Source organism: Mycteria americana, chromosome 4 (genome assembly GCF_035582795.1).
Source record: "Mycteria americana isolate JAX WOST 10 ecotype Jacksonville Zoo and Gardens chromosome 4, USCA_MyAme_1.0, whole genome shotgun sequence".
NCBI classification, from domain to species: domain Eukaryota; kingdom Metazoa; phylum Chordata; class Aves; order Ciconiiformes; family Ciconiidae; genus Mycteria; species Mycteria americana.
In genome coordinates this window covers 2,573,257-2,599,876 of record NC_134368.1, presented here as the reverse complement: position 1 = coordinate 2,599,876, position 26,620 = coordinate 2,573,257, and the positions used below count along the sequence as shown (strand labels likewise).

The window sequence follows — 26,620 nt, the reverse complement described above, 5'->3', positions numbered from 1 at the left end:
ACCTAAGTATCAAACATGGGAGTCAGTTGACCAGGAAAAACAATCAAGGTTGATTCTCCTCCCAGAACAGGTCTCCCTCCTCGGAGCACACAGCCACACGCAACGCGAGTGACCCCGTGTTCAAATGCCCTTATGCTCACAGCCGTCAGAGACACCATCTGATTGTCACCCCAGCCTCTCTGCTGGAAACTGTTTGTTGTGTCCTGGTGCTTCAAGAGCAAACAGGAGATCACATGCCTTGCCACAGCTACGGCACCATCAAGGACAACCCGCCTGGTGATGAAGCCCCAGGAATTACAGCACAGGGCTACCAAACAGCAGCCAAACAATATTTGAGGGGTTCCTCCCAGCCAGCTGCAGTTCAGTCCTGTAGCTCCAACTCTCAGATCGAGAGCGTAATGTCTCACTTGGACCAAAGAAGCACAGGCATGCCCGCATCCCCAGTATCTCCATCAAGCAGACACGGCTCGAAAAAACAACAGCTGAATCTCAACAGCTGTTCAAAGCTCAACATCCACGGTGTCCTCCTCGTGGTCCTTGATGTCTGTCGAGTCCGCGGTGGCAGGCTGTATCACCCCAAACTGTGACAGCTTTGCCGCCTTCTGCTCCATGCTCTGCTTTCTCCATTTGATCCTCCGGTTCTGGAACCAGACTTTCACCTAGCAGGAAAATGGCACAACAGCTTCATCCAGGGTTTCCAGGAGCCCCTTTCCAAGCCACTGCCACATGCTTCCGAGGCAGATGTCCCCAAAAAGCAGAGTTCCTTAAAGAGGGGGACATGCCCCTTCTCTGCTCGGGGCACAGTGCATGAGAGCAGAAGGAGGTGACACTACGGAGGGCAGAGTGGTGCTGGGAGGAAGGACCAGGGGAGAGGGGGACGCAGCTGCACAGAGGAGGTTCTGGCCAGAGGAGTGAAGGAAGTACCTCCCCTAGCTCCACAAGCCACTGAACCCATCCCCAGGACTACAGCTGCCAGAGGGCATGACGAGACACCCACCTACCCCCTGCCCCTGCTCCCCGTGCTGTTCACACCCTCGCTGTCCCCCCCAGAACCACCCTTGTTTGCTCTCCCTTTCCCCAGCTGAATTTGGATCCCACCACGGAAGATCACGTGGCTCCTCCTTTCTAAACCTGTCTTGCATCCCTCCAGGCCTGTGGCTTCAACGTCATCTTGCAGCAGGGAGTCCCACGGGTCACTTTGCATCACGTCCTCCTCCCGCTGCACTTCACAGGAGGGAAATCACCACAGACCAAACCCAGACCCAGGATCTATGCTGCCATCCCCAGCTCCCCCATTTCTTACCTGAGTCTCTGTGAGATGCAGAGTTGCAGCCAGGTCTACTCGCTCCGTGCCCACCATGTACTGCTGCTTGAGGAACTCTTGCTCCAGCCGCTCTAGCTGCTCTGGTTTGAAGACGGTGCGGACCCTCTTCATCTTGCAGGGTCCCCCAGACCTCCAAGGCACAGCAGGGCCCAGCGAGCTGGCCCCTACGTAGTGAGACAATTCCAAACCTGCAAGAAAGAAGCAGCGATTGAAGGGGTCTGCATGTTTGAGGCCATTCCTCCAGCCCTGTTGAAGTGCCAAGCCCAGCTTGCTTCAGCTGTAGCTGAAATCCAAATGCAGCTGCCCTGTGCACTGAAGGGGACTGGGAGAAAGTAGGACCGAAAAGAAAAAGCAGGGATGTCCCTACCCTGTCCCTACCTAGATCATCTCATCTCGGCTCCCTTTCCGACCAAAGGTTGGACCAGATGATCTTTTGAGGTCCCTTCCCACCTATTCTATGATTCTACCCACAGGTACAACCTAGGACAGTCCTGGACATGCAGGCAGACCCAAAGAAGTCAGCACTCAATGAGGTGAGCAGGGTTTGACCTGCATCTGTACAGGACCTTTGTAACAGAATAATGAAGTCCATCAAGAGCTGCTGAACGCAAAAAAATCCCATCTCTGTCTCCAGAAGCCCCTAATCACAAATGTCTAAAGGTTGGGGGAGTTCACCCCATGCTGGCCCCTGTTTTTATCCTTCCCTTGGCACCCGTAGTCAGCCAGTGTCCAGGAGAAGATATTGAAGCTGGCAGACTGGCCTGACGAAGACGAGAGTCACCCGGCCTCGTGCAGGTCCTCATCCTGGACCTTAGTCCTTTGGTCTCAGGAGGTTGAACGATCCATAAAGTTCCTTGTGTGCGGAGGCATTAGCAGGACTAACAAGTGGATCTGGTCTCGGTCTCCTATCTAGTTGTGGCCTGATGATAACCATAATTACCTAATTAACATACAATACAACACCAGCACTGCCACAGGACCAGCCGGCACCAGCCTAAGAGCAGTGCTGTCTCTCATTTCCAGAGCCCTCATCCTGCCAGCACGGACTGAGATTCACACACGTCTCGATGTACAAAAAGAGCCTGTGACTGCTACCCCCGACCATCCCCAGGAGCCACGGGGCTCGTCCCAGCCAGCTCCGTCCTCCTGAAGGACCTTCGCAGGAGCCAGATCTCACTGCCAGGAGGACTGCAGGGTGGAGAGACCACAGTCAAGGGCTGAGGAAAGGGGCCCTGCAGCCGTCAAGGCAAAAAAGCCTCTGCATCCAAGATGCTGGAGTTACAACATGCACGGGAACGTTAGCATAGACTTTGCACATCTGACCCTGAAGCACCAGGGGGACAATCGAGCCCCTCCTGCTCAACGCCAAAAGCTGCTGGACTGGGGACTCTGCTCCTCTTCTGAGCCCCAGAAAGACTCCAGGCAGTGGGACCTGCCCGCACGAGACCGCTGGGTGCCACGAGAAGACCTCCAAATATCAAAATACAATCGTGAAGGAACCAGATAAAGCCAGCACTGAGATATGTCTGATGGTACCACAGCTTCTGTCCTGCCAACACCCAGGCTTAACTTTAAGAAAGAACCCACTAGTACAGCCCACGGGACTTTCCTGGGTGGAAGGCATTGTATGCAGCATGCATCTGCAGGACCAGGCCATTAATGCTCCTCACCATTGCTGTTCTGAAGTCTGGGCCATGCGATCTGTCCGAGATGAGCTCTGCTTTGAGCAGAGGTGGGATTCCGCAGCCCGCTGAGGTCCCCCTCAGCCGGCGTCATTGCACACTGTCACCGGGGTACAGCAACAGCACCCACAAGGGACGTTGGACTGGTGCGATAAGATCGTGGCAAGCCAAGTTTCTTTAATTTGTCTGGAAATAATGATGCCGATTCACACCCGCTACTTCTCTCTCCTTTAATGACCGATGTTGTCATGTTCTCCAGGCACAAATGGGCACCTTGACCTACTCCATTTCATTAGTCGGGTGTTAAGTTCTGCGTGTGTTTTAAGGATTTGTGGGCTGCAGACCTGACAGCTTAACAACCGTAACTGCACTTACAACTATTTTCATCATTAAAATAATTTCACCTGTCACATTTTTGCTATTTTAATACTGGGATAATAGCAAGAGTAATTTCAAACATGAAATACTTTGTGGAAATAGCTTTGCAAATTGTTTGACTATATTTTCATACCTCTATATTTGATATAATACATCGATTAACACACAACTATGCAGATGCTGTCTTGTAAAAGAAATAATAGATTAAATAGTTATGCTAAGTAGTTAAAAAAAAGATCAAGAGTGGCAAATACTTTCGGTATCTCAATATTGTAGCTGTCAGGATCACATCAAGAGTTCCTTATACAAGTAAAATATGTGCTTGGCTGCAGGTTTTGCCTGGGCAACAACGAGATCAGGCTCTGAATGCTAAAAAGAGACTTAATTTCAAGAAAAATATTCTGAATAGAGGTACTTCATTAAAACAAATGAGTCGTTTTGCTTATAGAGAGTTACAGGACCCCTCAATGAAAATACAGAGAGCCCAATGGGTTAGCCAGTATCATCCATCACCACCATGTAAATCGTACCCAGGGATCCCAACAAAAACCTCTTTCCTTAGGTGCTTTTGCACTAAAAATACTAAGTTTTTGGGGCCAGGTGCTGCGAGTTTCACTTCTGCGAATGCAAAATTGCAGGGAGAGCAAAGTTCCAGATGGCGGAGGGCAGCATGGGGAGAAGAGGGGACCCCACACAACAGCAGAGGGGTGCTGGCATGGTGGAGAAACTACTTTTGGGGATGAGGCTTTGGGAAATTACAGCAGGTTTTTGGAGGTGTGATGAAAACACAGGCATTGCCGTGCCTTTGCAGTACATGAACAGAGAAATAAATGCCAGCATGTGCGAAGCAGCCTTTAAAATGCAGGTGGGGACACACGGGGGGACTGTCCCTGACCTGAAACTGAAGTCAAGGCTGAAGGATGTAACTCGTGTCATCTGGGTATCGCTTCACCCAGTCATTAATTGTTGGGGGTAAGCGGCTCGTATTAATTAGCGATCACTACAGAGGGGAAAAAACAATTCTTAAGAAATTCCTCTCTCCCCCTCCTTCACTCCCCACAGCCCCAGCCCAACTCCCCACTTTGGGGTTGCTCGAGAGGCTGCAGGAAACGAAACTACAGCCGGGGGGGAGGAGGCGATTTTGGGGTGACCCAAACCCCCTGATTTTCCAGTGCTGTGGTGCCCGCACCCCCGCCCCTGCACAGCACCCCCGGACACGCTCCCACGCCCGCCCCCGCTCACCCCCCACCCGTGACGGACGGGACCCCCCCCCCCTCCCCGCTCACCTGCACCGCCCCGCCCGGCCGCGGCGCAGCCCCAGCCCCAGCCCCAGCCCCAGCCGCCCGGCAGCGGCCCCGGCCCCGGCCCCGGCCCCGCTCCGGGGCCCGGTCCCGCCGCGGGCCAGCGCGGGGGCGGCGGGGCGGAGGCGGAGGAGGCGGCGGCGGGGCCGCGGCGCGGCGGCTCCCGGGCGAGGAGCGCTTCGATGTGGAAGGGGGTCTTGGGGGGCGGCGGGTCGGGCCCGGGGCGCGGCGGGCTCCGCAGCATGGCCGGGCCGGTGTGGCGGCCGCCGGCCCCGCCGGCTTATATGGAGGGCGCGGTGGGCTGGGATGAGCCGCGCTCCTATGCAAAGCGGCGGCGGGGGGGCGGCGGGGGGCTGCCCCCACCCCCGCTGGCCCGCGGCAGCACCCCCACGGACACCCCTTCTTCCCCACCGACTCCCCACAGACTCCCCTTCTTCCCCACCCACACCCCCACGGACACCCCTTCTTCCCCACCGACACCCCCACGGACTCCCCTTCTTCCTCACCGACACCCCCACGGACTCCCCTTCTTCCCCACCAACACCCCACGGACACCCCTTCTTCCCCACCGACACCCCACAGACTGCCCTTCTTCCCCACCAGCACCCCCACAGACACCCCTTCTTCCCCTCTTCCCCATCAACACCCCCACGGACTCCCCGCCTTCCCTGCTGGCTCCGCCGCTGGCACCCACCTGCACACCCACATCTTCCCCCCACAGGCACCCGCTGCTCTTCCCCACGGAGCCCCAGCCAACACCTGCTCCTTCCCCATAGACACACTGACACCCGCTCCTTCCCCACGGACACCCACAGTGACACCAGTTGCTTCCCCACAGACTTGCTTCTACACAACAACTTGCACCCACACAACACTTGCTTCTACTCCATGGACACCCACACCAACACCCTCTCCAGATGGACACCCACGTGGGCACTCGCTCCTTCCGCCACAGACACCTCCTCCCTTCCTCACGGCCAACTACACCTTCCCCCCCACAACCTTGCTGGTACCCCCACGGACACCCACATCTCCCCACTCTGACCCCACTGACACCCAAACCTCCCCTGACACCCACACTTTCCGCCCAGGCCTCACAGGCGCACCCACACCATGCCCCTGGCCACGCTCCCCAGGCCAGCCCACCCCTACCCGCTGCCCACGGGCACGGACGTACCCCGGGCCCGGCTGTGCGAGCCCGTCCTGCCGCCGTGCCAAGGGGAACGTGTCTGTGTGTACCTGCCCGGGTGTGTCGGAGGGTGCACGTATAGCTGGGATACGGGAAAAACACATCAGGAGCTCGTACAAGCTAAAAGATGACTCTGCTGTGGAAATTGAACTGTTCGTCTGGTGTGGGTGACGTGCCCGCATGATACCCCCGGAGCCAAGCGCAGATGCATGGTGCGATGGAGAACTGCCGATGGCACGGACACCTCGCCCAGACGTGAGCGTACTCAGCAAACACGGCGCCGGGGATTTGCAGCCCGAACGCACACAAACGTTCCTCCTCGCATCTCTTGCAAGCACCAAATTCGCACTGAAAATTCGCTCTGGTGTACGCAAACACGGAGAAATCCCCAGACCGGAGTCTGCAGGTTAATAAACACGGAGCAAAAATCCCCCGTGGCTTAATAACCCGGTATTAAACGTCTCTGTGTATGCGGGCTAGCTGTCCATATCCAGTAAATCCTGCCTTAAATCAGAGATTCGTGCCATTTAAAGTTTCTTTTCACTGCCCAAGCCGTAGAAATAGACCTCGTTATAAACAAGCATCTCTATATTTTTTGAGCATTTCAAAGCAAATGGAAATTATGGGAATGCATGGGCAGGATTATCCTGCTCGCGAGGAAGCACCCTGGTGATGGCTACGGGAACCTCGGGGAAGAGGATGCCCGCAGGAGACAAAAGAGTCCCTCAAGTTTGCCTTGAAAACACTTTTTTTTCTCCCATTTAGCATCCTGTCTTCCACAGCAGCTTCAAAATAAGTGAATAAATACAGCTGCCGCTTTATTGCTCCTTATCCAAACAGCCAGCCCCAATCCTGCTGCCGTGTAACTATGTGCTTAATTGAAATCACACGTTCAAAGCTGGGCAAGCGCCGAAGCCTCTCCCCCCCCCCCAAAAAAAAAAGCTGCCACCAAGAAAAAAAATCCTCAGAGATTCACAGCTTCTGGCTTTGCTTGCACAGAGGTTGTGTGGATTAAAATATGGGTACGTTATACAAGTTTGGGGGTTGTTTTATTAAAAGCCTGTTAAATCTCTTAATTATTTTTCCTCTTTATAATAAAGTCGTGACTGCCACTGTAATTTGGATATAGTTTCCCGTGGCAAGAGATGTCGGAGGTGCTGGGGTTAGTCACGGAGCAGTTGATGTTGCAGTCGTTGGGACGGGCGAGCTGTCGCAGAGCAAGGGGTTACGGTGCGACGCTGCTGGCGGGAAGGACGGACAGACGGATGGACAGCGAGCCGGAGGGACGAGCCATGGGCAAAACCACCGGCTGACTTTTCCCATCGGCTTCTCCCGCTTGGCCGAATTCGCTGCCTAATGACGCGTCCTGTTTCCCATTAGTACTGTGTGCTCAGCTAATGCATTTCGGGTCGAAAGCTGGAAATTTTCACTCGCTGGTAATGACTTGGGAAATATAGCACCCAGCAGCCAGGCAGGGCTCGGGCCCGCTGGAACCACCGGCTCCATCCCCACCCCATCTGCTCCAGCAAAGGAGGCTTTTGCAGGAGCTGGGCAGGGGAGATGAAAGGATGGACCCTGATCCTTTTTTGTTTTTCGGTGGTGGTGGGTTTTTTTGCTAGTTTGTTGGTTTTGGTTGTTTTTTTTTTTTTTAATTTTATTCCAGTTTTGTTTTTCAAGAGCGTAGAAAATAAAAGGGGAGGGGGAGTTTCTTAGGGGGGTAACAAAAAAAAAAAAATCCCAACAACAAAACAACAACAAAAAAAGCCCCCAGCCCTTTGTAAACATCCCCCCTGAGCAAAGGGAAGGAGGTGAAAAGCATTTCCTGATAACTCCATTAAAGAATGAGGCTGCATTAACATTCCAAGTACCTCGACAAGAGATGAAAGTGGGGAACTTGAGTTCAGCCTCTCCTTGCTCCAGATGTTATTATGGGCTCCCTGAAAGGTTTTTTTATTTTCTTTTTTTTGCAAAGAGACAAAGATGTTGCCTACTTCAAACGGGGCTAATTGATGCTAATGACTATCAGATAGAGTGGGGGCCCTTATTCCCCCCTGCAAAGGGGAAAGAGAGAGTGCATTTTACAATCCCCTCATAGAAAACGCCCCACTCTTCAAACCAGGTTGCTGCTTTGGGGATTTTTGTTTCTCTCTGGCTGCTGCTTTCTCTCCTCCTCCACTCTCCCCCCCTTCATCTTTTCTGTCCCCCTTTTTCTGGGCACCCCGCAGCTCTCACTTGTTTGCCCGTGAGAAATTTCACACCTCGCCTCCGTCGGTGGGGAGAGCCTGGTTCCATTTCCATCCCTCTCCGAGCCGCAAAACCATCCCAGCGGGCGAAAGAAGTGGCGGAAATTTCCCCAAACCCACAGCAAGCACACGCGAAAACGTGATGGGGATTTTGTGCATCTGTAATCTGGGGCGTGAGGCCTTCTGCAAGTGGGAAAACATCTTCTCGAGCGAGAGCATCCTTTCAGTCGCATCCTATTAGGGAGAAGATGGATCCCAGGGCTCCTGTTGCTGATTAGACAGGCGTGTGCTTGCGCTCATTAGGATAACTAGCCCAGGACCGCCAACCTAAGGAGTCTGAAATCATAAGCTCATGCCTTTTACTCTTAAAAATATAAAAATCGGCTTAAAAACGGGGTTCTGAACACTAACTTCAGCTTTTAGCCTTGTGTCAGATTTTTTGCAGCCATTTCTCCTGTGATAATCCATAGTAATAATAAAAACTAATCCATAATCCAATAATAAAAAGGCAACGAGGAACGTCCCCAAATCCCATGGCTCCTGGAGCTGGTGATTTGCCCCTTCCCAAGCCAGATCCCACTGAATCCTGCAGGGAGAGGGGAACGGGGATTCATCTTCGTTGCGAAAAGAGGAGCATGGGGCTTCTCCCCGGAGGATAACAGATGCATGTTTGTTCCTTCATCATAAAGTCTAGAAAAAAGCAATTACTCAGGCTAACAGTAATTACCGTGCATGCCCTCTGCTGTGGGAGCACCCAGCAGTGCCGGGTGCCGGGGTGCCGCCCTGCCTCGGCTTTGCCACCTTCAACGAGGTGCTGGGAGCTGCAGAACTGGGTGCTGCTGTCGCCTGCTCTTGGCAAACCCCCTCTTCTCCTGTTTGCAGCAGGATCCGGCCGCTGTTCGCTTTGCCTTCTGGATCCTCGGCACCTTGCAGGGTCCCATTAACAGACCCAAACTGGGGTGAGGACAGGAGCCATGGCACGACGCTGTCTGCGCTTTGAGGGTGTTATACAGCAATGGCAGCCCCGGTTGCAGGTGGCAAGAGCACGGCCAGCCCCATGCGTCCCCCCCCTGCGAGAGCCCGGCACAGGGACGGCCACCGGCTCCGGGGAAATGCTGCTTCTGGGATCACGATTACTTGTCAGCCGAGTGCTCCCCAGTTTGATCCGCTGCCCAAGCACTGGACGGGCCGCAAAAGCCCTGTGCAAGTAGCAGCGTGGGATGGACGTGAGGATTTGGGAACTTTCCTCCAAGAAGGATACACCAAACACCAGTCTGCGGAGGAGATAGCCCTGCTCCCCTCTCCTCTCCATCCCTATCAGCTTACTCCAGCCCTGGCTTGGCAAACCTCTCGGGGAACCGATTCAACATGTTCATGCGATGGAAAAACTAACCCTGCAAAACGCAGGGCCCTTGCTTTCAGCTCAGGGGTGCGGGCAGAGGGGAGCTGGCGCAGGGGGGCAAGGCGGAGGGCAGCGTCCTTCTGTCCCCCCAGCCCCAGACAGCCAATACACACCCCAGCCGCCCTTCAGACACCGGCCCCGGCTGCATTGTCAGGTTAATTTGGGCTAATGGCCTGCAAAGCACCTCAGCCCCATCCAGGTCTCATTAGCACTTGATAATATCGAGCATCCTGAGGAATTGCGGCTCTTTCCCCTCCTCCCCAGGGCACGGAGCCCTGCACCCAGCCAGGGCAGGTTGTCCCTGGGGATGGGGACAGGACCTGCTCCTCTTATTACTCCATTGCCAAGCTTGTGGGGCAAAGCACCTCTCCCCCCATAGCCTGGGGGCTTTCCTGTGATTTATCACCCAGGCTGATATTTCCAGGCAAGATCTGAATTAAGCCCACGCTTGCAATGTGGCTCAGCAGGGCTGGATCCTGCCCCGGCCTCGGGTGGGAAGACGTTGTCCCTCATCCAAGCGGGGCTGTTCTTCGGTGTCACAGCCCTCGGTGTCACATCTGGCCTCATATCTCAGCCAGATGTGAAATGAGGGAGCGGGACCTGCTGCATCCCACCACCCTCACCCTCCCCGGGTGCTGGGGGACCCATCCGCCTGCCTGAGATCCCTCCAAATACAGCGTGGGTTGAGTCCACGATGGGGTTACACCCAGCTGACAGCAAAGTCTGGGTGCCCCCCCCAAAAATAAGCTAATACCCTCCCGCAAGGCCTCGGAGGATGCTCCGTGGTCCTCCCGTCAAGCACAGACCTGAACACCGCGATGTTCACAGGGACTGTGATTGCGGGTATCAGGACCATCCCCAAATCATGCATTTATAAAATTAATTGGGAATTAGAAACAAACTAAGCACTGAGGCAGCCCTGGTACAGGCCTGAGTGCGCCATCAGCCCGCTGCTCCCTTCAATTATCTTTTTTCTCCCACATTGTTCTCTCCTAATGAGGAGGCTAATGACCAAAGGATGGTTCATAAGTGGTTCCCAGACTCTCCTTGCCCAGGGCAAACACCGTCCACAATAGGATCACAAATTGTAGGGAGAAGCCCCGGCTGATCACATCAGAAACGGTGCAGGGATTTATCTCTCTGCCTTAACAATAACAGTATGTTCTTAATCGCCACTCCAAAGGGACAGCTAGCAGGGGATCTGCCCGGCCTCATCATTAAAAGCTGGCAGCATCTTTGCTAGCGCTGCCCCTTTGTTCATCTTTCATTATTCCAATGCTCCGGCTCCGTTAATTCCTCTCCATCTTATTAAATCAATAGAGATGGAGTGGGGGAAGGATGAGGCAGAGCAGGGGACGGATCCGGCTCGGGGTGCTGAGTGGGAGTGGGATCAGACCCGGCCTGGATAAGCACGAGTCGAGCTGATACCACGCGTGTCCAAGGCTGTATTTACCCAGCTCCTGCAGCTGGGGAAACTGAGGCACAAGAGCATCACAGCCTAAGTCCCAGGAAGAGGTTTTAGCAGAGCAGGGGAGCACTTTATCTGACTGCCAGTCCTGCCCCTCCCGGCGAGATCCCCTTATTCATCCCATACCGTCAGGGCTTACTTGATTTAATGTTTTAATCAACTTTTTAAAATAAAATCACACCGTCGCAGAGGTGATTTTATTTGGTGCCAGGGCCCCCGGTACACCCCCAGTGAAAGCCCAGCCCAACCGTGCCAGTATTATCCCGCAAGCTGTTAGACTACACCAGGGCAGCAGTGCCACAGGGCCGAGGGAGTTTGTGCCACAAACCATTTGCAAAGGGGGAGATGGTACAATTTTCATCATTTTTTTCTCTTTTTCCCAACAGCTTGTCTCACCGAAACGAAGCAAACTGGTTTCGGGCAGGCCCTGCCACGTGCGTGGCTGGGAGCAGAGCCGGGGAGGGATTTCCTCCCAGTCTTTCCATTTTTGAGACTGGGATGAGAGGCGAGGAAGCAGCAGGGAGCAGGGGAGCCGGTGGGGTGAGCACCAGCAGCTATTTAAGAGCAAACCCAGAGCAGGGCTGATGGTGTTCCCTTGACAGACCCCGAACCACCCTGCGCAGCCCTACGCATCTTGCTCGCTCTCGCTCCGACAGCACTCAGTGCATGGTCCTGGTCCACAGCCCTGTGTTTCTTGTTGCAGGATTTTTAAACCCGGGATTTTTTAAACCTTTTAAACCCGGGATTTTTAAACACAGAGATTTTGGCCACTGCAATGCTCACCCCATATGAGGGGTCTCCTTAGTCGTCCGTTTTCCCCGCTGCATTTCCAGGCAGGTGACCCCGTTTCACCCTTATTTTCATGCACCTGGGAGCTACTTCCCAGCTGAGAGTTTAATGCAAAGAATCGGTGCCTTTGCTCTCTGGCTGAGCAAGGCAACTTGGGGCAAATTTATCCCAGAAAGACTGCAAAAGTTGGGATGTCGTAGCGTTTCCTCCCATTGCTCATGATGTCTTTTTTTTAATTTCCACTGAAACCAAGCAGCGTGGAGCCATCGGAGCTGCCCGGCAGCCTCGGGAAGCTTATTTGATGTTTCAATCGGGAATTAAAGGGGAGGGAGAAGCAGGGGGAAATGCTCCCTGACCATTTAACAAGATTACACGATGAGACGGAGCCTGGAAACATGCACGGCTGACCCCGGCGCCCCGCATCCCGGCTCGGGTCGGGCTTTGCCTTGAACCTCTGCTGCCAGCAGGTTGCTCGGCCTGTCCTCGGCACATGGTAATCCCATTTAGCAAAACCCCCCAAAAAGAGAGCATGAGGGAGCAATCAGCCGAGGGGAAGGGGGCTGCCGGCTTGGGGAAGGGATGCAAAAGGCGCCTGGGAAAGCGGCTGGGTGACGGGGATTGGGGGGCTGGAGAGGGGTCCTGCCGCTCCAGCATCCAAACGCCCCGTCCTGCAAACTTCTACCATCCTGAGTAAACGTGACTCGTGCAAACAAATCGCGTCCGTCGCCATGTGCTCAGCAGGAATAATCCTGGCAGGAAGGACAGCGGGGAGGGGGACATGCAGGAGCCGTATGCTACAGCTCCACCCGGTTATCCCTTCTCCTATCTCTCCATCCACCTCCCATCCCATCTCATTTACCCAGCCACCCATTTGCACCTATTCGCCAGCACCCTGCGTTCATCCCCAATCATCCACCGGTCCATCTATCCACACGCAGACCAGGCTGTTCCTCTGGGCAAATAGTCCACCCTAATACATCCACCCACCCGTCTCACAACCTACCTGTCCTCCTACAAGCCGCCCACTTATCTACAGAGCAGAGATTTGCTGGGGAGGGCTCAGCACTGCATCTTTAGCAGATAACCTTTATCCTCTTAATAAGGCTGCTTAATTCTCACTTCCTTATAATTATCTGCCACTGAAAGTCAACTCAGTTTTTGCAGACAGGTGAAAAAAACAGTGTCTTTAAGAAAGCAATGTGATACGCAGGGTTGGGAAGGGACTAGCGGGGTTTTTGGGATGTGTGTGGGGTTTGGGTAAGGACACGCAGCCAAAATGCTGTCACTCTGCACAGGCTTTCCTGGGGCATGAGAGGAGCCAAGGCTCTGTCCCGGGTGGGTTGATCCAGCCCAAGACCTTGCCAAGCTCTTGGAGCATCTCTCTCCCTTATTTTCCACGGTGCCAAATCGCTGTGCCCGGGTTTGATCCCAATCCATGTGCCCCGGTCGAGCTGCCAGGAGTTGGGCTCAGCTGCAAGACCTGCTCCTAGACCAGGGAGGGAGATGTCTCCGATGGGAGAAGAAAACTGCATTTCTACCCCCTTTCTGGGATGCCAGGGCCAGTGGGGGCTTGGCAGGGCATAAAATAACCCAGCTGAATCCAGCTTTTCTGAAAACCATCAACTCCATCCCATTATCAGGGTCAGACCCGGGCGTTTGGCTCTTCTCATCGCCACTGGAGCAGTAATCGGCTGCTTTGTCCTGCAGATATGATCCCTTCCCCACCCAAAGGAGCCTGCAAACAGGTGAATCACTGGGTGGGAGGAAGGCAGGGGGTGGCCTTCCCCGGCACCCGGCTGTCCCGTAGGAAAGGGGACCCAGATGTCCTGAGCCTTGTGCACCCCCAGGGACCGGCCACCCCCTCAAGGATCATCACCCACCATGAGAAAAGGCTCCCTGCCGAAGCCCGGCGTGCCAGAGGGATGGATGTGGTTTAATTCATCTCATATAGAAGTCACTGTTTGAAAAAATCAAGCAAGCCCAGCAGTTTTAATTAAAGTCATTTCCCTGTCGGATGCAGAGGGGGCTGAGCTGGGCAGACCCTGCAGGAGCATCCCCTGGAGCGGGGACCGGTCCCCCGCTGCCTGCCCTGGAGGAGCCCGGCACCGCCGAAAGGCCCAATCCTGCCCGAGGCGGAGCGCTGCCATCTCCCAGGGGATTAAAGGTGTCCTGAGAACAACTTAACTCTCGCAATCAGCTCGGCCCCCGGCCGGGCGATATTAAAACATCCCCCATAAGCCCTGTTGTCTCAGGGATGATTGCAATAAACCCACCGGCATGCGAGATTAGCGGGTTAAACCCGCCGGCGCAGCCTGGGCTCTCAGCAGACATGTGAAGACATTAGCACAGTTTGGGCTCTTTGAGACTCACCGGCTAATCCCAGCTCTGAAAACAGCCGGAACAAAGGGCAGCTTCCGTCACATCGTCCCCTTCTCCTGGCACCATCCCCTTCTTCTTGCACTGTCCTTCTCTCCTTGCACTGTCCCCTTCTTGCATCATCCCCTTTTCCTTGCATCGTTCCCCTTTTCCTTGCACCGTCCCCTTCTTATATTGTCCCCTTCTCCTTGCACCATTCCCCTCTCCTGGCATCATTCCCCCTCTCCATGCACCATCCCCTTCTCCTGGCGTTGTCCCCTCTCCTGGCATCATCATCTTCTCCTTGCACTGTCCCCCCTCCTTGCATTGTCCCCTTCTCTTTGCCTCATCCCCTCTCCTTGCATCGTCCCCCTTCTTGCACTGTCCCCTTCTTAATTGTCCCCTCTTCCCTTTGCACTGTCCCCTCTCCTTGTGTTAGGTTTCACATCTGCCCAAATAAACCCTCCACCTGGGTCCCATCTTCCTCCAGCCCCAAGCCCAGAGCAGACACGGAGAAAATAAGTCAGCAGGAGCTGGTGCTGCCCAGGCGAGCCCCAGATCTCCCCATTGCTGCTCTTATCTAGGAGGTCCAGGGCCATTGATACTCGCTTGCTCCCCAGCTCCCCACGGAGCCCACGCTTGGCTCCTCCCCAGGCCAGCGTCCAGCCCAAACCTGCTGGATTTGAAACCTCTACATCTGCCTAAGCAGGGCCAAGCAATTAAAATTAAAACCTGGCTAATCCTCGCCCAGCTAAGTTGGCACCCCAGGTATCCAGCTCACAAAGCCACCGCCAGCTCTGCTCTCCAGGTATGTTTTCCCTGGTTTTCCCAACTTTCCTGGCTCCGAAGGCCCCGGAGAGCAGGATGCCATCACTGCCTCGGGATGTGTGAGCTGTGGGCAGAGCAGGGCTTTATGGTGAAGGTGCTGCTGGCAGGAAGGAAGGTGGAGATGGATGGACCGTGAGATGGAGGTCCTCTACAAGGACCTGGGCTCTGTGAAGGTCCTGAGCTATTTTAGAGCACAAGGAGGTACCTGAGCACCCAGCGCCTTTGGGATGAGCCTGGCTATGGGGCTGATTGTGGGTGGGGTGTGCGGGTGGCCCCTACTCCCCCGGTCCTCCAGGGCTTGCTCCCATGAACAAGCCCCCACTGAACAGTTGCTGCCACTGCAGGCATGTGTTCCTCCTCCTCCTCCTGCAAAGATGAGCCCAAGAGTTGCATAAATAATTTATTTTCGCACTGCAAAAATAATCGGTGCCCTGTATATATTAGATACGCTCATTGCCAGCTATGATACATTCATATAATACAGACGGAGAAGCAGCCCCGAAGGGGCGATTCAGCAGCTCTTTGCCACAGTCTCTGCAGGTGCTGTCCCTGAGCCCGGGGAGGAGGCCATGTCCTCCTGGCCGTCCTCCGACTCTGCTGGGAAGTCCTTGTCCTCACCGTGGTGGCTCTGCGAATCGGGGCTCCTCTGCGGGGTGGCCAAACCCATTTTGGCCAGTTTGGCTTGTTGCTGTTCCAGGCTTTGTTTCCTCCACTTGATCCTCCGATTTTGGAACCAGACTTTCACCTTAGGAAGAGGTAAAGCTCGGCTTTCAAACCTGGTTTCTCCATGGACCACGGGGTCATGGTCTGCTAAACCCCCGTGGCTCAGGCAGTGCCCAGACACTCCCCAAACCCTTAGGTGCCCACAGCCCCAGACATCCCCTGGCTGGCCAGGACAGAGGTCCCCTGCCACGCTCTGTCCCTAGCAAGATGGAAAACTGTCCCCTGTAACCCAGGAGCTGAGCCTGCATTGGTGAGCTGGGACCTGCCAGTGGTGGAAAAGGTCCAGCCTTAAGATGGACACAAGTTCAACCCCTCCACGTGGCCCTAGGAGAGCCACTTTGCGACTCAGTTTCCCCATCTGTAATCCTCCACCCTTTTAATGTAAACTGTCTTCAACAGGGCTCCTGCCCCAGGCTGAGGGACACGGCCCAGGTCCCACCCATTGGCACACAGGTCTGGGAGCCTCCCTGGACCTGCTGGTGGGGGCTGGTGGAGATGGAGCATGGTGGGGCTTACCTGCTCTTCAGTGAGGTGCAGGGAGGAGGCGAGCAGACACCTCTCCGTGCCCACCATGTACTGCTGCCGTGCAAACTCCTTCTCCAGCCGGGCCAGCTGGTCACTGGTGAAGATGGTCCGGACTCGCTTGGCTTTGCCGGTCTTGGCTTTGAAGATGGGGAAGCAGCACTTGGAGATCAGGAAGCCTGGAGGCGAGAGAGAGGGGGGGAGGTCAGGGTGGAGAGGAGGCCTTGGAGGCCTCCCAAGAGTGGGGTTCTCCCCTTGGAAGGTTCTTTCTTGGAGAGGCAGAAAGGATCTTCCCATTTGGAGGTGTCCCCTTTGGAGAGGCAGAAGGGGTCCCTTTGGAGGGAGTCCCCTATTTGAAGAGGTGGGAGAGGGTCCTCCATTTAGAGAGGATCTCCTTGGAGATGTGAATACAGGTCCCTCTTGTAGAGACTCCCTTTGGAGGGGGTCCCCATGAAGAGGTAGAAGGAACTCCCCCATTTGGAGATGTCCCCCTGAGAGAGGCCAGATGGTCCCATTTGGAGGGGCAGAAGAGGGTCCTTGTTGGAGAGATCCCCCTCGGAGGAGGCAGAGGAGGTCCCCTATTTGGAGACATCCGAATGGGAGATGTGGACAGGGGTCACCCCCCTGGAAAAGGTCCCCTTGGGAGAGAGGTCCCCCATTTGGAGAGGTGGCCAAGGGCCCCCCCCTTGGAGAGATGAAAGGAGGTCCCCCATTTGGGGGTATCTCAAGAGAGGTGGGCATGTATCCCCCTGGAAGAGATGTCCCCATGGGAGAGGTGGATTCATGTCCCCATTTGGAGTCGTCTCCATGGCAGAAGTGGACAGGACCCTCCCTGGAAGAAGTCCCCTTGAGAAGGGTCCTGTGGGAGAGGTAGCCAAGGGTTTCCCCCTCGAAGAGATGGAAAGAGGTCCCCATGGGAGAGGTGGACAAGGGTCCCCCTGGGAGAGGTCCCTTTGGGAGAGGTTCCTTGGGAGAGGTGGGCAGGGGTCCCCCCTCGGAGAGCTGGAAGGAGATCCCCATTTGGAGATGTCCCCATGGGAGATGTGGACGTGGGTCCCCCTGGGAGAGATCCCCTTTGGAGGGGTCCCCCATTTGGAGAGGTGGGCAGGGGTCACCCCTTGGAGAGCTGGTCGGGGATCCCCATTTGGAGATGTCCCCGTGGGAGAGATGGACGCGGGTCCCCTGGAAGAGATCCCCTTTGGAGGGGTCCCCCCTTGGGCAGCTGGACCGAGGTCCCCATTTGGAGATGTCCCTGTGGGAGATGTGGACGTGGGTCCCCCTGGGAGAGATCCCCTTTGGAGGGGTCTCCCCTTAGAGAGATGGAAGGAGGTCTCCATTTGGAGACATCCCCATGGAAGAGGTGGACAGGCCCCCCCTAGAAGAGGTCCCCTTGAGTGGGGTCCCCCATTTGGAGAGGTGGACAGGGGTCCCCCCTTGGAGAGCTGGACGGAGATCCCCGTTTGGAGATGTCCCCGTGGGAGAGGTGGACGCGGGTCCCCTGGAAGAGATCCCCTTCGGAGGGGTCCCCCCTTGGGCAGCTGGACCGAGGTCCCCATTTGGGGGTGTCCCCAGGGAGAGGCGGAGGGGGGGTCCCGGTGCGGGGTCTCCGGGGGGCGGCGGTACCTGTTGCCCCCAGCCGGGCGGCCCAGCCGGGCGGGACCCCGCAGCAGGCGGCGCAGAGCGGCCGGGGGGCGGCGGGCGGCGGCGGCGGCAGGAGCCGGGCGGCGGCGGCGGCGGGGCCGGGAGCCGGGGGGGGGCCCCGGAGCGGCGGCGGCGGCGGGGGCGGCGGGGGCGAGGCGCGGCCCAGCAGCGCGGCGATGGTGAAGGCCTGGCCGGGCCGGGCGGGGGGCGGCGGGGCCGGGGCCGGCATGGCGGGCTGTGCTCGGGGCCGCGCCGCCCGCCTTTATACGGCCGCCCCGACCGGCCCCCGCGGGGCTCCCGTCCGTCCCGAGGAGACCGCGGGGGGCGGAGGGGACGGGGCGGGATGGGGCGGGCGGGGACCGGCGGCATCGCCCTGTGCCCTGCCCGGGGGGCGGCGGAGCGGGGGTCCCGTGTCCCCTCCGTGTCCCCCGGCCCTCGATGGGGATGTCCCCCCCATGTCACCCTGCCCTCGACCGGGGTGTCCCCCCCCGTGTCCCCCCTCCCCTGGAGTGGAGACCCCCCCGTGTCACCCTGCCCTCGATGGGGATGTCCCCCCTCCCCTGGAGTGGAGACCCCCCATGTCCCCCTGCCCTCGATGGGGATGTCCCCCCCATGTCACCCTGCCCTCGACCGGCGTGTCCCCCATATGTCCCCTCTTCCCTGGAGTGGAGACCCCCAGTGTCCCCCTGCCCCTGGAGTGGAGACCCCCGTGCCCCCCCCCCCCCCCCCGAGGGTGGCTTTGCCTCTGAAATACTCGGGCAGGAGGATCCAGGCGCCCAGGGGACACCACAGAACAGCCACTGTCACCCCAAGGCCACCAAAGCCCCCATGGGGGCTCGGGATCCCCCTTGGCACTCTGAGTCCATCACGATGGCACGCACCCCACTGCACAGCTGCTCTTTGGGGGGGGTCACAGCTGTACCCCGGGCCAGTGAGGTGAAGGGACAGGACCAGGGATGCTCTGAGAGGCAGTGGCAGAAGCAGGGGGTTGTCCCTGCACCCCCCCAGCTCGCCCCTCTCGGCTGATGGGATTCAGATGGTCATTAGGGTCTGAGATTCTTAAAATCGAGCAGCTTTTCCTAATGAGCTGGGAAAAGTCACACCTCGGGCCCTGCGCGGCAGGGGAGCAAGCCCCGGTCAAAGGACTCCACCGGGGCTTGGGGGTTTATTGGGGAGGAAATGGGGCGCGGGGGAGTCGGGGGGCCGGGGCCCACATCTGCACAGCAGCAGCCTCCCTCGCTTGGCTTTCACGAGGTCCCCGGGACCCAGCACCCGCGTGTGCAGCCCCCCAAGCTGGGGAAAAAAAAAACCCCAACACCCCAAGGATCGCTCCGCTGCTGAGAAAGTCATTACAGGGCTCTGCCCCGGTGGGGAGCATCCTCCACCCTGCAGCTGCGTGGCCACCTCGGGGATGGGGATGGGGATGGGGATGGGGACAGGGACCCCCCCAGCTCTACGGTCCCGGGGTACATCCGAGCCCGGTACCCGCAGGTGAAGGCTCCCCGGGTGTGTCTTGAGATTAAAAAGCCATAAAAAGCCCACGGTGGACACCGTGCTGGCGGCGATGCCACGCTCCCCGGCTCATCACGGGGGACATCGCCCCACAGCCACTGCGGTGGGGGCAAATAAAGGCCCTGGGGGGGGGACAGAGATGAAAGGGCGGCAGATTTGGCGTTATTAGTTCTTAATTACGGTCTTGAAAAGGCCGAAATAAAAAGGCAGGAGGCCCTCGCCCCGGCTCGGTGGGCTCGGGCATGTTTGGTTAGGAGGTGCTTTCCCTTTTTTTTATTCCCTTTTTCCTCTCCCTCTCTTTGATGAAGCTCAGCAAACACCACCCCGGCACCCCCACACAGCGGGGTGACCCCAGCACCCCATGGCATCCACGGGGTTGGGATCCAGGTGATACGGGGCCAAAAATGGGGATATTGGTACCCAGCGGTGCTTTGGGACAGCCAGGTGGGAAAATCCTGTCTTGGAGAGATGGGGAGGGGGGGGTGTTAGTAATTTTTGGGGGGTGATACAGTGCAAGCAAAGAGCACGGGAGGGCTGGAATTGGAGGGTTGGCCGCCCACAAAGCGAGTGCCTCCTTTCACCAGGTCCGGATTCAGAACAGAGACGTGAACCCAGGGATGGCTCCTGCCTAATTTTGAGGCAAAATTGCCCCAAGGCTCGGGCTCCTGAGCTAATTAATAACAATGCTGCTCATTAGCCGGTGGCCGGGCTGTCTGGGCAGGGTGTGGATTGTCCGTCTGCAGAGGAGTGGGGCTTTCAGGGTCACCCCCCTGTCCCCGGACAGCCTCAGGGGTGACCCCGCAGCCCCAGGGCCCCCCCTTGGTCTTGTGTCCATCCCCTGTCCTGCAGCATCCCTCCGTCTGGCCGGTGTCCGTCCGTCCATCCAGGCTCTCGGAGCCCTTCACCCGCAAAATCCCTGTGCGCCCGCTTGCCGATAGATACGCCGTGCCGGTCCTGTGCTGGGGGCTGGCGTGGGGGGCTGCGGACACCCACAATTTGCAGGGAAAAGGGGTATTTTCTACCAATTCAGCTGAAATTATTGGAATAAAGCAAAGCGTTTGGACTCCCGCTGCCATCAAGTGGCTGAGGAGAATCCAGGCCTGACCCTCGGTCCCTCCCGGATCATTTTATCTGAATCCCAGATCCCCCCCCCCCAATTAAATCCACTCTTCCTTTGGTGTTATTAAAGGTCTTGTCGCCCGGATTTGGGACGCAGAGCGAAGCCCTGCCTTAAGCATCGTAAGATATGCAGCTCTGCTTCTTCTCTCGATAGACTTGACCCAGCTCTAGGGAGGTTTTCTCAAGCAGGATTCATACGTGCACAGGTCACTGCCACCGCTGGGGACTGTTTGCAGGTGCAAAGGCAGAAAAAATAAAGAAAAAAAATCTTTTTTTAAACCCTGCGAGTGATTGACTTGGAAAACTCCTTGCCCGGGAGCTCTTGGAGGTTGAGAGCTTCAACAGAGGAGTTTCTGCAGATAATAACAGCCGTAGGTGTATGATATAGGACAAAATACGCTGTGCCGCAAAGCGTGGCAGTCCTGCAGCAGATCGGGGTGACTCGGGGCTGGGACGGGTCCCCCCGGGGCTGGGCTGTCCCCCCTCCAGCAGGCAAGCGGGACAGAGAACTGAAGCAGGAGGGATCGCTCTTCTTTAAAGGTTTTGCACCTTGCCTTGCACCTGAAGGAAAACTGGCGGGGTTGGTTTTTTTTCCCCATAATCTTTCTTATTTCTGTTTCGTGGCTTTTTAGAGCTGTGGCTCGTGGGCTTCGTGGCTAAGGACAAATCCTGCCCTGTCCTGGTCACCCTGCTTTGGCCCCACTCTCTACCAGAGCTCTTTTTTGGTGGTAAAGCAGCCGCTTCCAGCAACATCGGAGCATCTGGGGCCGATTCCCAAAGGCCCCGAAGTGCTGAGCCTCGCTGACCCCCACCGAGCCCAGAGCATCCCAGTTAGCAGGGACCCCAGTTAGCAAGCACCACTGTTAGTGGGTATACCAGTTAGCAGGCATCCCAGTTGGTGGGCATCCCAGTGAGCAAGTATCCCAATTAGTAGGATCCCAGTGGGTGAGGATCCCAGTGGTTTAGGATCCCATGGGTGAGCGTCCCAGTAGGTGAGGATCCCAGTGGGTGAGGATCTCAGTGGATGAGGATCCCAGTGGTTGAGGATCCCATGGGTGAGCGTCCCAGTAGGTGAGGATCCCAGTGGGTGAGGATCCCAGTGGGTGAGGATCCCATGGGTGAGCGTCCCAGTGAGTGAGGATCTCAGTGGATGAGGATCCCAGTGAGTGAGGATCCCATGGGTGAGCGTCCCAGTAGGTGAGGATCCCAGTGGGTGAGGATCCCAGTGGGTGAGGATCCCATGGGTGAGCGTCCCAGTGAGTGAGGATCCCAGTGGGTGAGCATCCCAGTGGGTGAGGATCCCAGTGAGTGAGGATCCCATGGGTGAGGATCCCAGTGGGTGAGGATCCCAGTGGGTGAGGCTCCCAGTGGGTGAGTGTCCCAGTGGGTGAGGATCCCAGTGGGTGAGGATCCCATGGGTGAGGATCCCAGTGGGTGAGGATCCCATGGGTGAGCGTCCCAGTAGGTGATGATCCCAGTGAGTGAGGATCCCAGTGGGTGAGGATCCCAGTGGGTGAGGATCCCAGTGGGTGAGTGTTCCAGCGAGTGAGGATCCCAGTGGGTGAGGATCCCATGGGTGAGCGTCCCAGTGAGTGAGGATCCCAGTGGGTGAGCATCCCAGTGGGTGAGGATCCCAGTGAGTGAGGATCCCATGGGTGAGGATCCCAGTGGGTGAGGATCCCAGTGGGTGAGGCTCCCAGTGGGTGAGTGTCCCAGTGGGTGAGGATCCCAGTGGGTGAGGATCCCATGGGTGAGGATCCCAGTGGGTGAGGATCCCATGGGTGAGCGTCCCAGTAGGTGATGATCCCAGTGAGTGAGGATCCCAGTGGGTGAGGATCCCAGTGGGTGAGGATCCCAGTGGGTGAGTGTCCCAGCGAGTGAGGATCCCAGTGGGTGAGGATCCCATGGGTGAGCGTCCCAGTGGGTGAGGATCCCAGTGGGTGAGGCTCCCAGTGGGTGAGGATCCCAGTGAGTGAGGATCCCAGAGGGTGAGGATCCCATGGGTGAGCGTCCCAGTAGGTGAGGATCCCAGTGGGTGAGGATCCCAGTGGGTGAGGATCCCATGGGTGAGCGTCCCAGTGAGTGAGGATCCCAGTGGGTGAGCATCCCAGTGGGTGAGGATCCCAGTGAGTGAGGATCCCATGGGTGAGGATCCCAGTGGGTGAGGATCCCAGTGGGTGAGGCTCCCAGTGGGTGAGTGTCCCAGTGGGTGAGGATCCCATGGGTGAGGATCCCAGTGGGTGAGGATCCCATGGGTGAGCGTCCCAGTAGGTGATGATCCCAGTGAGTGAGGATCCCAGTGGGTGAGGATCCCAGTGGGTGAGGATCCCAGTGGGTGAGTGTCCCAGCGAGTGAGGATCCCATGGGTGAGGATCCCATGGGTGAGTGTCCCAGTGGGTGAGGATCCCAGTGGGTGAGGCTCCCAGTGGGTGAGGATCCCAGTGGGTGAGGATCCCAGTGGGTGAGGCTCCCAGTGGGTGAGTGTCCCAGTGGGTGAGGATCCCAGTGGGTGAGGATCCCATGGGTGAGCGTCCCAGTAGGTGATGATCCCAGTGGGTGAGGATCCCAGTGGGTGAGGATCCCAGTGGGTGAGTGTCCCAGTGAGTGAGGATCCCAGTGGGTGAGGATCCCATGGGTGAGGATCCCAGTGGGTGAGGATCCCAGTGGGTGAGGCTCCCAGTGGGTGAGGATCCCAGTGAGTGAGGATCCCAGAGGGTGAGGATCCCAGTGGGTGACCATCCCCAGTAGCAGGTATCCCAGTTAGTAAGCATCGCAGGTAGTGAGGATCCCAGTAAGTGGGGATCCCAGTCAGTGGGGTCCCAGTTAGCAAGTCTGCCAGTTAGTGGGGATCCCAGTTAAGGAGCCTCCCATTTAGCAGGGATCGCAGTTAGCGCATCCCAGTTAGCACAGCTCCAGTCAGCAGGCTGCCGGTTGAAGAGGGTCCCGGTCAGCGACCATCCCAATTAGCGGGCTGCTAATTAGCGGGGAGGCCGGATCGGGTGGGCCCTGCTTGGCGTGGGACTCAGCAGAGAGCCGGGTACCGGGCACCCCGGTTAGGAAGCACCCCCAGTCCGCGGGCTCCCAGTTACTGGGGATCGGGCTCAGCCGGGAGGTGCCCGGGGGTCCCGGGGGTCCCGGCCACCGGCTCCCGGCCGGGCCCTTCCCCCGGCGACCGCCAGAGGCCACTGCCCGCCCGCGCTGGGCCCCGGCTGGGGACAGCGGGGAGGGGACAGCGGGGAGGGGACAGCGGGGAGGGGGACACTGGGCTGGGGGACAGCGGGGGGGGGAAGTGGGGTGGGGGACAGCGGGGTGGGGACAGCGGGGGGGGGGAATGTGGGGTGGGGACAGCAGGGTGGAACAGCAGGGTTGGGGACACTGGGCTGGGGGACAGCAGGGTGGGGACAGCAGGGTGGGGGACAGAAGGCTGGGTGACAGCGGGGAGGGACAGTACTGTGGGGGACAGCAGGGTGGGACACATCGGGCTGGGGGACAGCAGGGTTGGGGACAGCTGGGTGAGGGACAGCAGGGAGGGGGACAGCGGGGTGGGGGACAGTGGGCTGGGGGACAGAAGGCTAGAGGACAGTGGGGTGGGGGACTGCAGGGTGGGACAGCGGGGTGGGACACAGTGGTTTTGGGGGACAGCGGGGTAGGACTGTGGGGTGGGGACAGCGGGGTGGGGAACAGCGGGGTGGGACACATCGGGCTGGGGGACAACGGGGCTGGGGACAGCAGGGTGGGGAACAGCAGGTTTGGGGACACTAGCCTGGGGGACAGTGGGGTGGGACAGCACGCTGGGGACAGCGGGGAGGGATAGCAGCGTGGGAGACAACAGGGTGGGACACATCGGGCTGGGGGACAGCGGGGTTGGGGACAGTGGGGTGGGACACTGTGGTGTTGGGGGACAGCAGGGTTGGGGACACTAGGCTGGGGGACAGGGGGCTGGGGGACAGCGGGGGGGACAGCAGGGTGGGGGACACTGGGCTGGGGGACAGAAGGCTGGGGGACAGCGGGGTGGGGGACAGCAGGCTGGGGACAGCAGGGTGGGACAACGGGGTGGGGGACACTGGGCTAGGATTCAGCAGGCTAGGGCACACACTGGGGTGGGACAGAGGGATGGGACACACTGGGGTAGGGACACACCCGGCTGGGACACATCGGGATGGGACACACCAGGGATGGGACACAGCAGGGCTGCGACATACCAGGCTTGGACACTTCGGGCTCGGGGACACCAGGATGGGACAAATTGGGATGAGACATACTGGGAAGGGACACACTGGGCTGGGACACACCAGGACTGGGACACACCAGGATGGGTCACCCTGGGCTGTGACACACTGGGATGGGACACATGGGGGCTGGGAGACACCAGGCTTGTACACACCGAGATGGGACACACCGGGGCTGGGACACACCAGGGATGTGACACATCGGGGCTGGGACACACCAGGGATGTGACACATCGGGGCTGGGACACACCAGGGCCAGGAGGTTTCTCTGGAGACGCTGCGTGGATAAAGGGGGTCCCAGCGGAGGGTGACAACCTGTCTCCTCTCCATGCACAGGTGCCACCACTGGCCACGCAAGCTCCGGCTGAGCTTTTGGGTGATGATGAGGACCATCTCCAGGAGAAAGCCAAGCACAGCCCCACCACACGTGCAAACAAACCAAGGGCAGAGCAAGGACAGCACCCCTGCCCTGCTGTGCCCCACACCACGCCTGTTTCTGGGAGCTGAAATCTGCTCCGGAGCTCGGTCCAAGCTGCGTGACTTCAGCAGCATCTCACTTGTTGGCTGACCCCACGGCGAGCCCGCCAAATTCAGCCCATCGCTAACTGGGAGAACACGTGTGGGCTCCAACCAGCCCCAAAAACCTGTTAATCAGCCCTAAAAGGGCACATCCCTGGGCAGAACCGAAAGGCCGTGCCCATCCCCACCATCCCATGGGGCAGCATCAACCAGGGGCTACGGGAAGGTTGAGGTTTGTGCTTCTCCACGCGTTGGTTACGGGGCAGCGGGGCCAAACGTGCCCCGTGACGGCGGCTTTCCTCCCATTTACCCAGGCTGGACCCGGTGCAGGAGGCTTGCAGCATCCCCGGAGCCACCAGCATCTCTGCGGGTCCCCCCCCCCCCCTTTTTGCGCTACCATCTGCCCCCAAAATCTGGGAGCGAGTCAAAACCCCCCGTCCATCTGCCCAGCCGGGAAAGTCAAAAGCAGTGTCATTGCCAAATCCAGAGGCACCCGCAGAATTGATGGCGACGGATTTCCACCCTTATTTGTCAACAAGGCTCGCTGGCCTCCCCCGCAACCCCGCAGAGCCCCGTTAATCTCCGATACAATTGCAGTTTGCTGTGCAAACAGCTTTGGGGGGGGCCAGCATGGGGTTTGCATGAGAAATGTGTCATTTGGGGGCGGCCGGCAGCCTTGTGGGTAAGCCAGCGAGTGAATCGCGGCATCGCTAACGCCGGATTGAAACGATTTCGAAGCAATTGCCCTTCAATAACCCTAATCCTCGGCCGTGAATGGGGGTTTTTAACTCCTGGACATTATTCCCACCTTATTATCTATTGATTGACTTTTAGAAAGGGTAATAACATAAATAGATTGATGCTCTGAAGCCTGCTCAGAGATCAAATGGAGCCGATGGTTGATTTTCCATGTGGGATCCAGCGGATAAAGCCCAGAACTTTGATTTTGCCCCCCGAAGCGGGGATGGGGGCGAAGGGGTGATGGGGGCAAGGAGACGGGGAAAGGGGGGGGGGACGACGACACCCGCGGGGAGCGGCAGCCTCCATCCCTCCCCGCTCCGCCAAACAATCAGAATAAAAGCAAATTATTTCTCCTATTTTCCTTCCCGAGATGAACGATAAACTGTCCATCCCCGAAAAGAAACTGATAACGCCTCTAATTTTACTGGAAGGCCTAAAAATGCCATTTCTACGCAAAACAGGGCGCCGCTCTCCTCCCCGGCCAGCCTTTGATAAATGGTGGGGGTTTTTTTTCTTCTTTTTTGCCTTTTTTTTTTTCTTTCTATTTCCCTTTCAGTTTGCAAGGGGAAATGCCCCCGGAGCTACAAACAACGCACAATAAAGCAAAATAATATTTTAGTCAAAATAGGCAGACGGCGCTCGCAGCCAACTTTCA

At 57.6% G+C, this 26,620-nt stretch overlaps 3 protein-coding genes across 3 annotated transcripts in view; all 3 read right to left on the bottom strand.

The window, feature by feature from the left end:
* ALMS1 (ALMS1 centrosome and basal body associated protein) overlaps positions 1-26,620 on the bottom strand; it is a 358,966-nt gene that overhangs the window by 158,546 nt on the left and 173,800 nt on the right. The window lies entirely within an intron of this gene.
* LOC142408568 (homeobox protein not2-like) lies at positions 501-1,504 on the bottom strand. Its single transcript, XM_075499139.1, has 2 exons — positions 1,304-1,504; positions 501-659 (listed from the first exon to the last, which is right to left on the bottom strand). The coding sequence occupies exons 1-2, from the start codon at positions 1,433-1,435 to the stop codon at positions 501-503; spliced, it is 291 nt and encodes a 96-aa protein (XP_075355254.1). The 5' UTR covers positions 1,436-1,504.
* On the bottom strand, positions 15,471-18,074 carry LOC142408567 (uncharacterized). Its single transcript, XM_075499138.1, has 3 exons — positions 17,828-18,074; positions 16,199-16,383; positions 15,471-15,704 (listed from the first exon to the last, which is right to left on the bottom strand). The coding sequence occupies exons 1-3, from the start codon at positions 18,072-18,074 to the stop codon at positions 15,471-15,473; spliced, it is 666 nt and encodes a 221-aa protein (XP_075355253.1).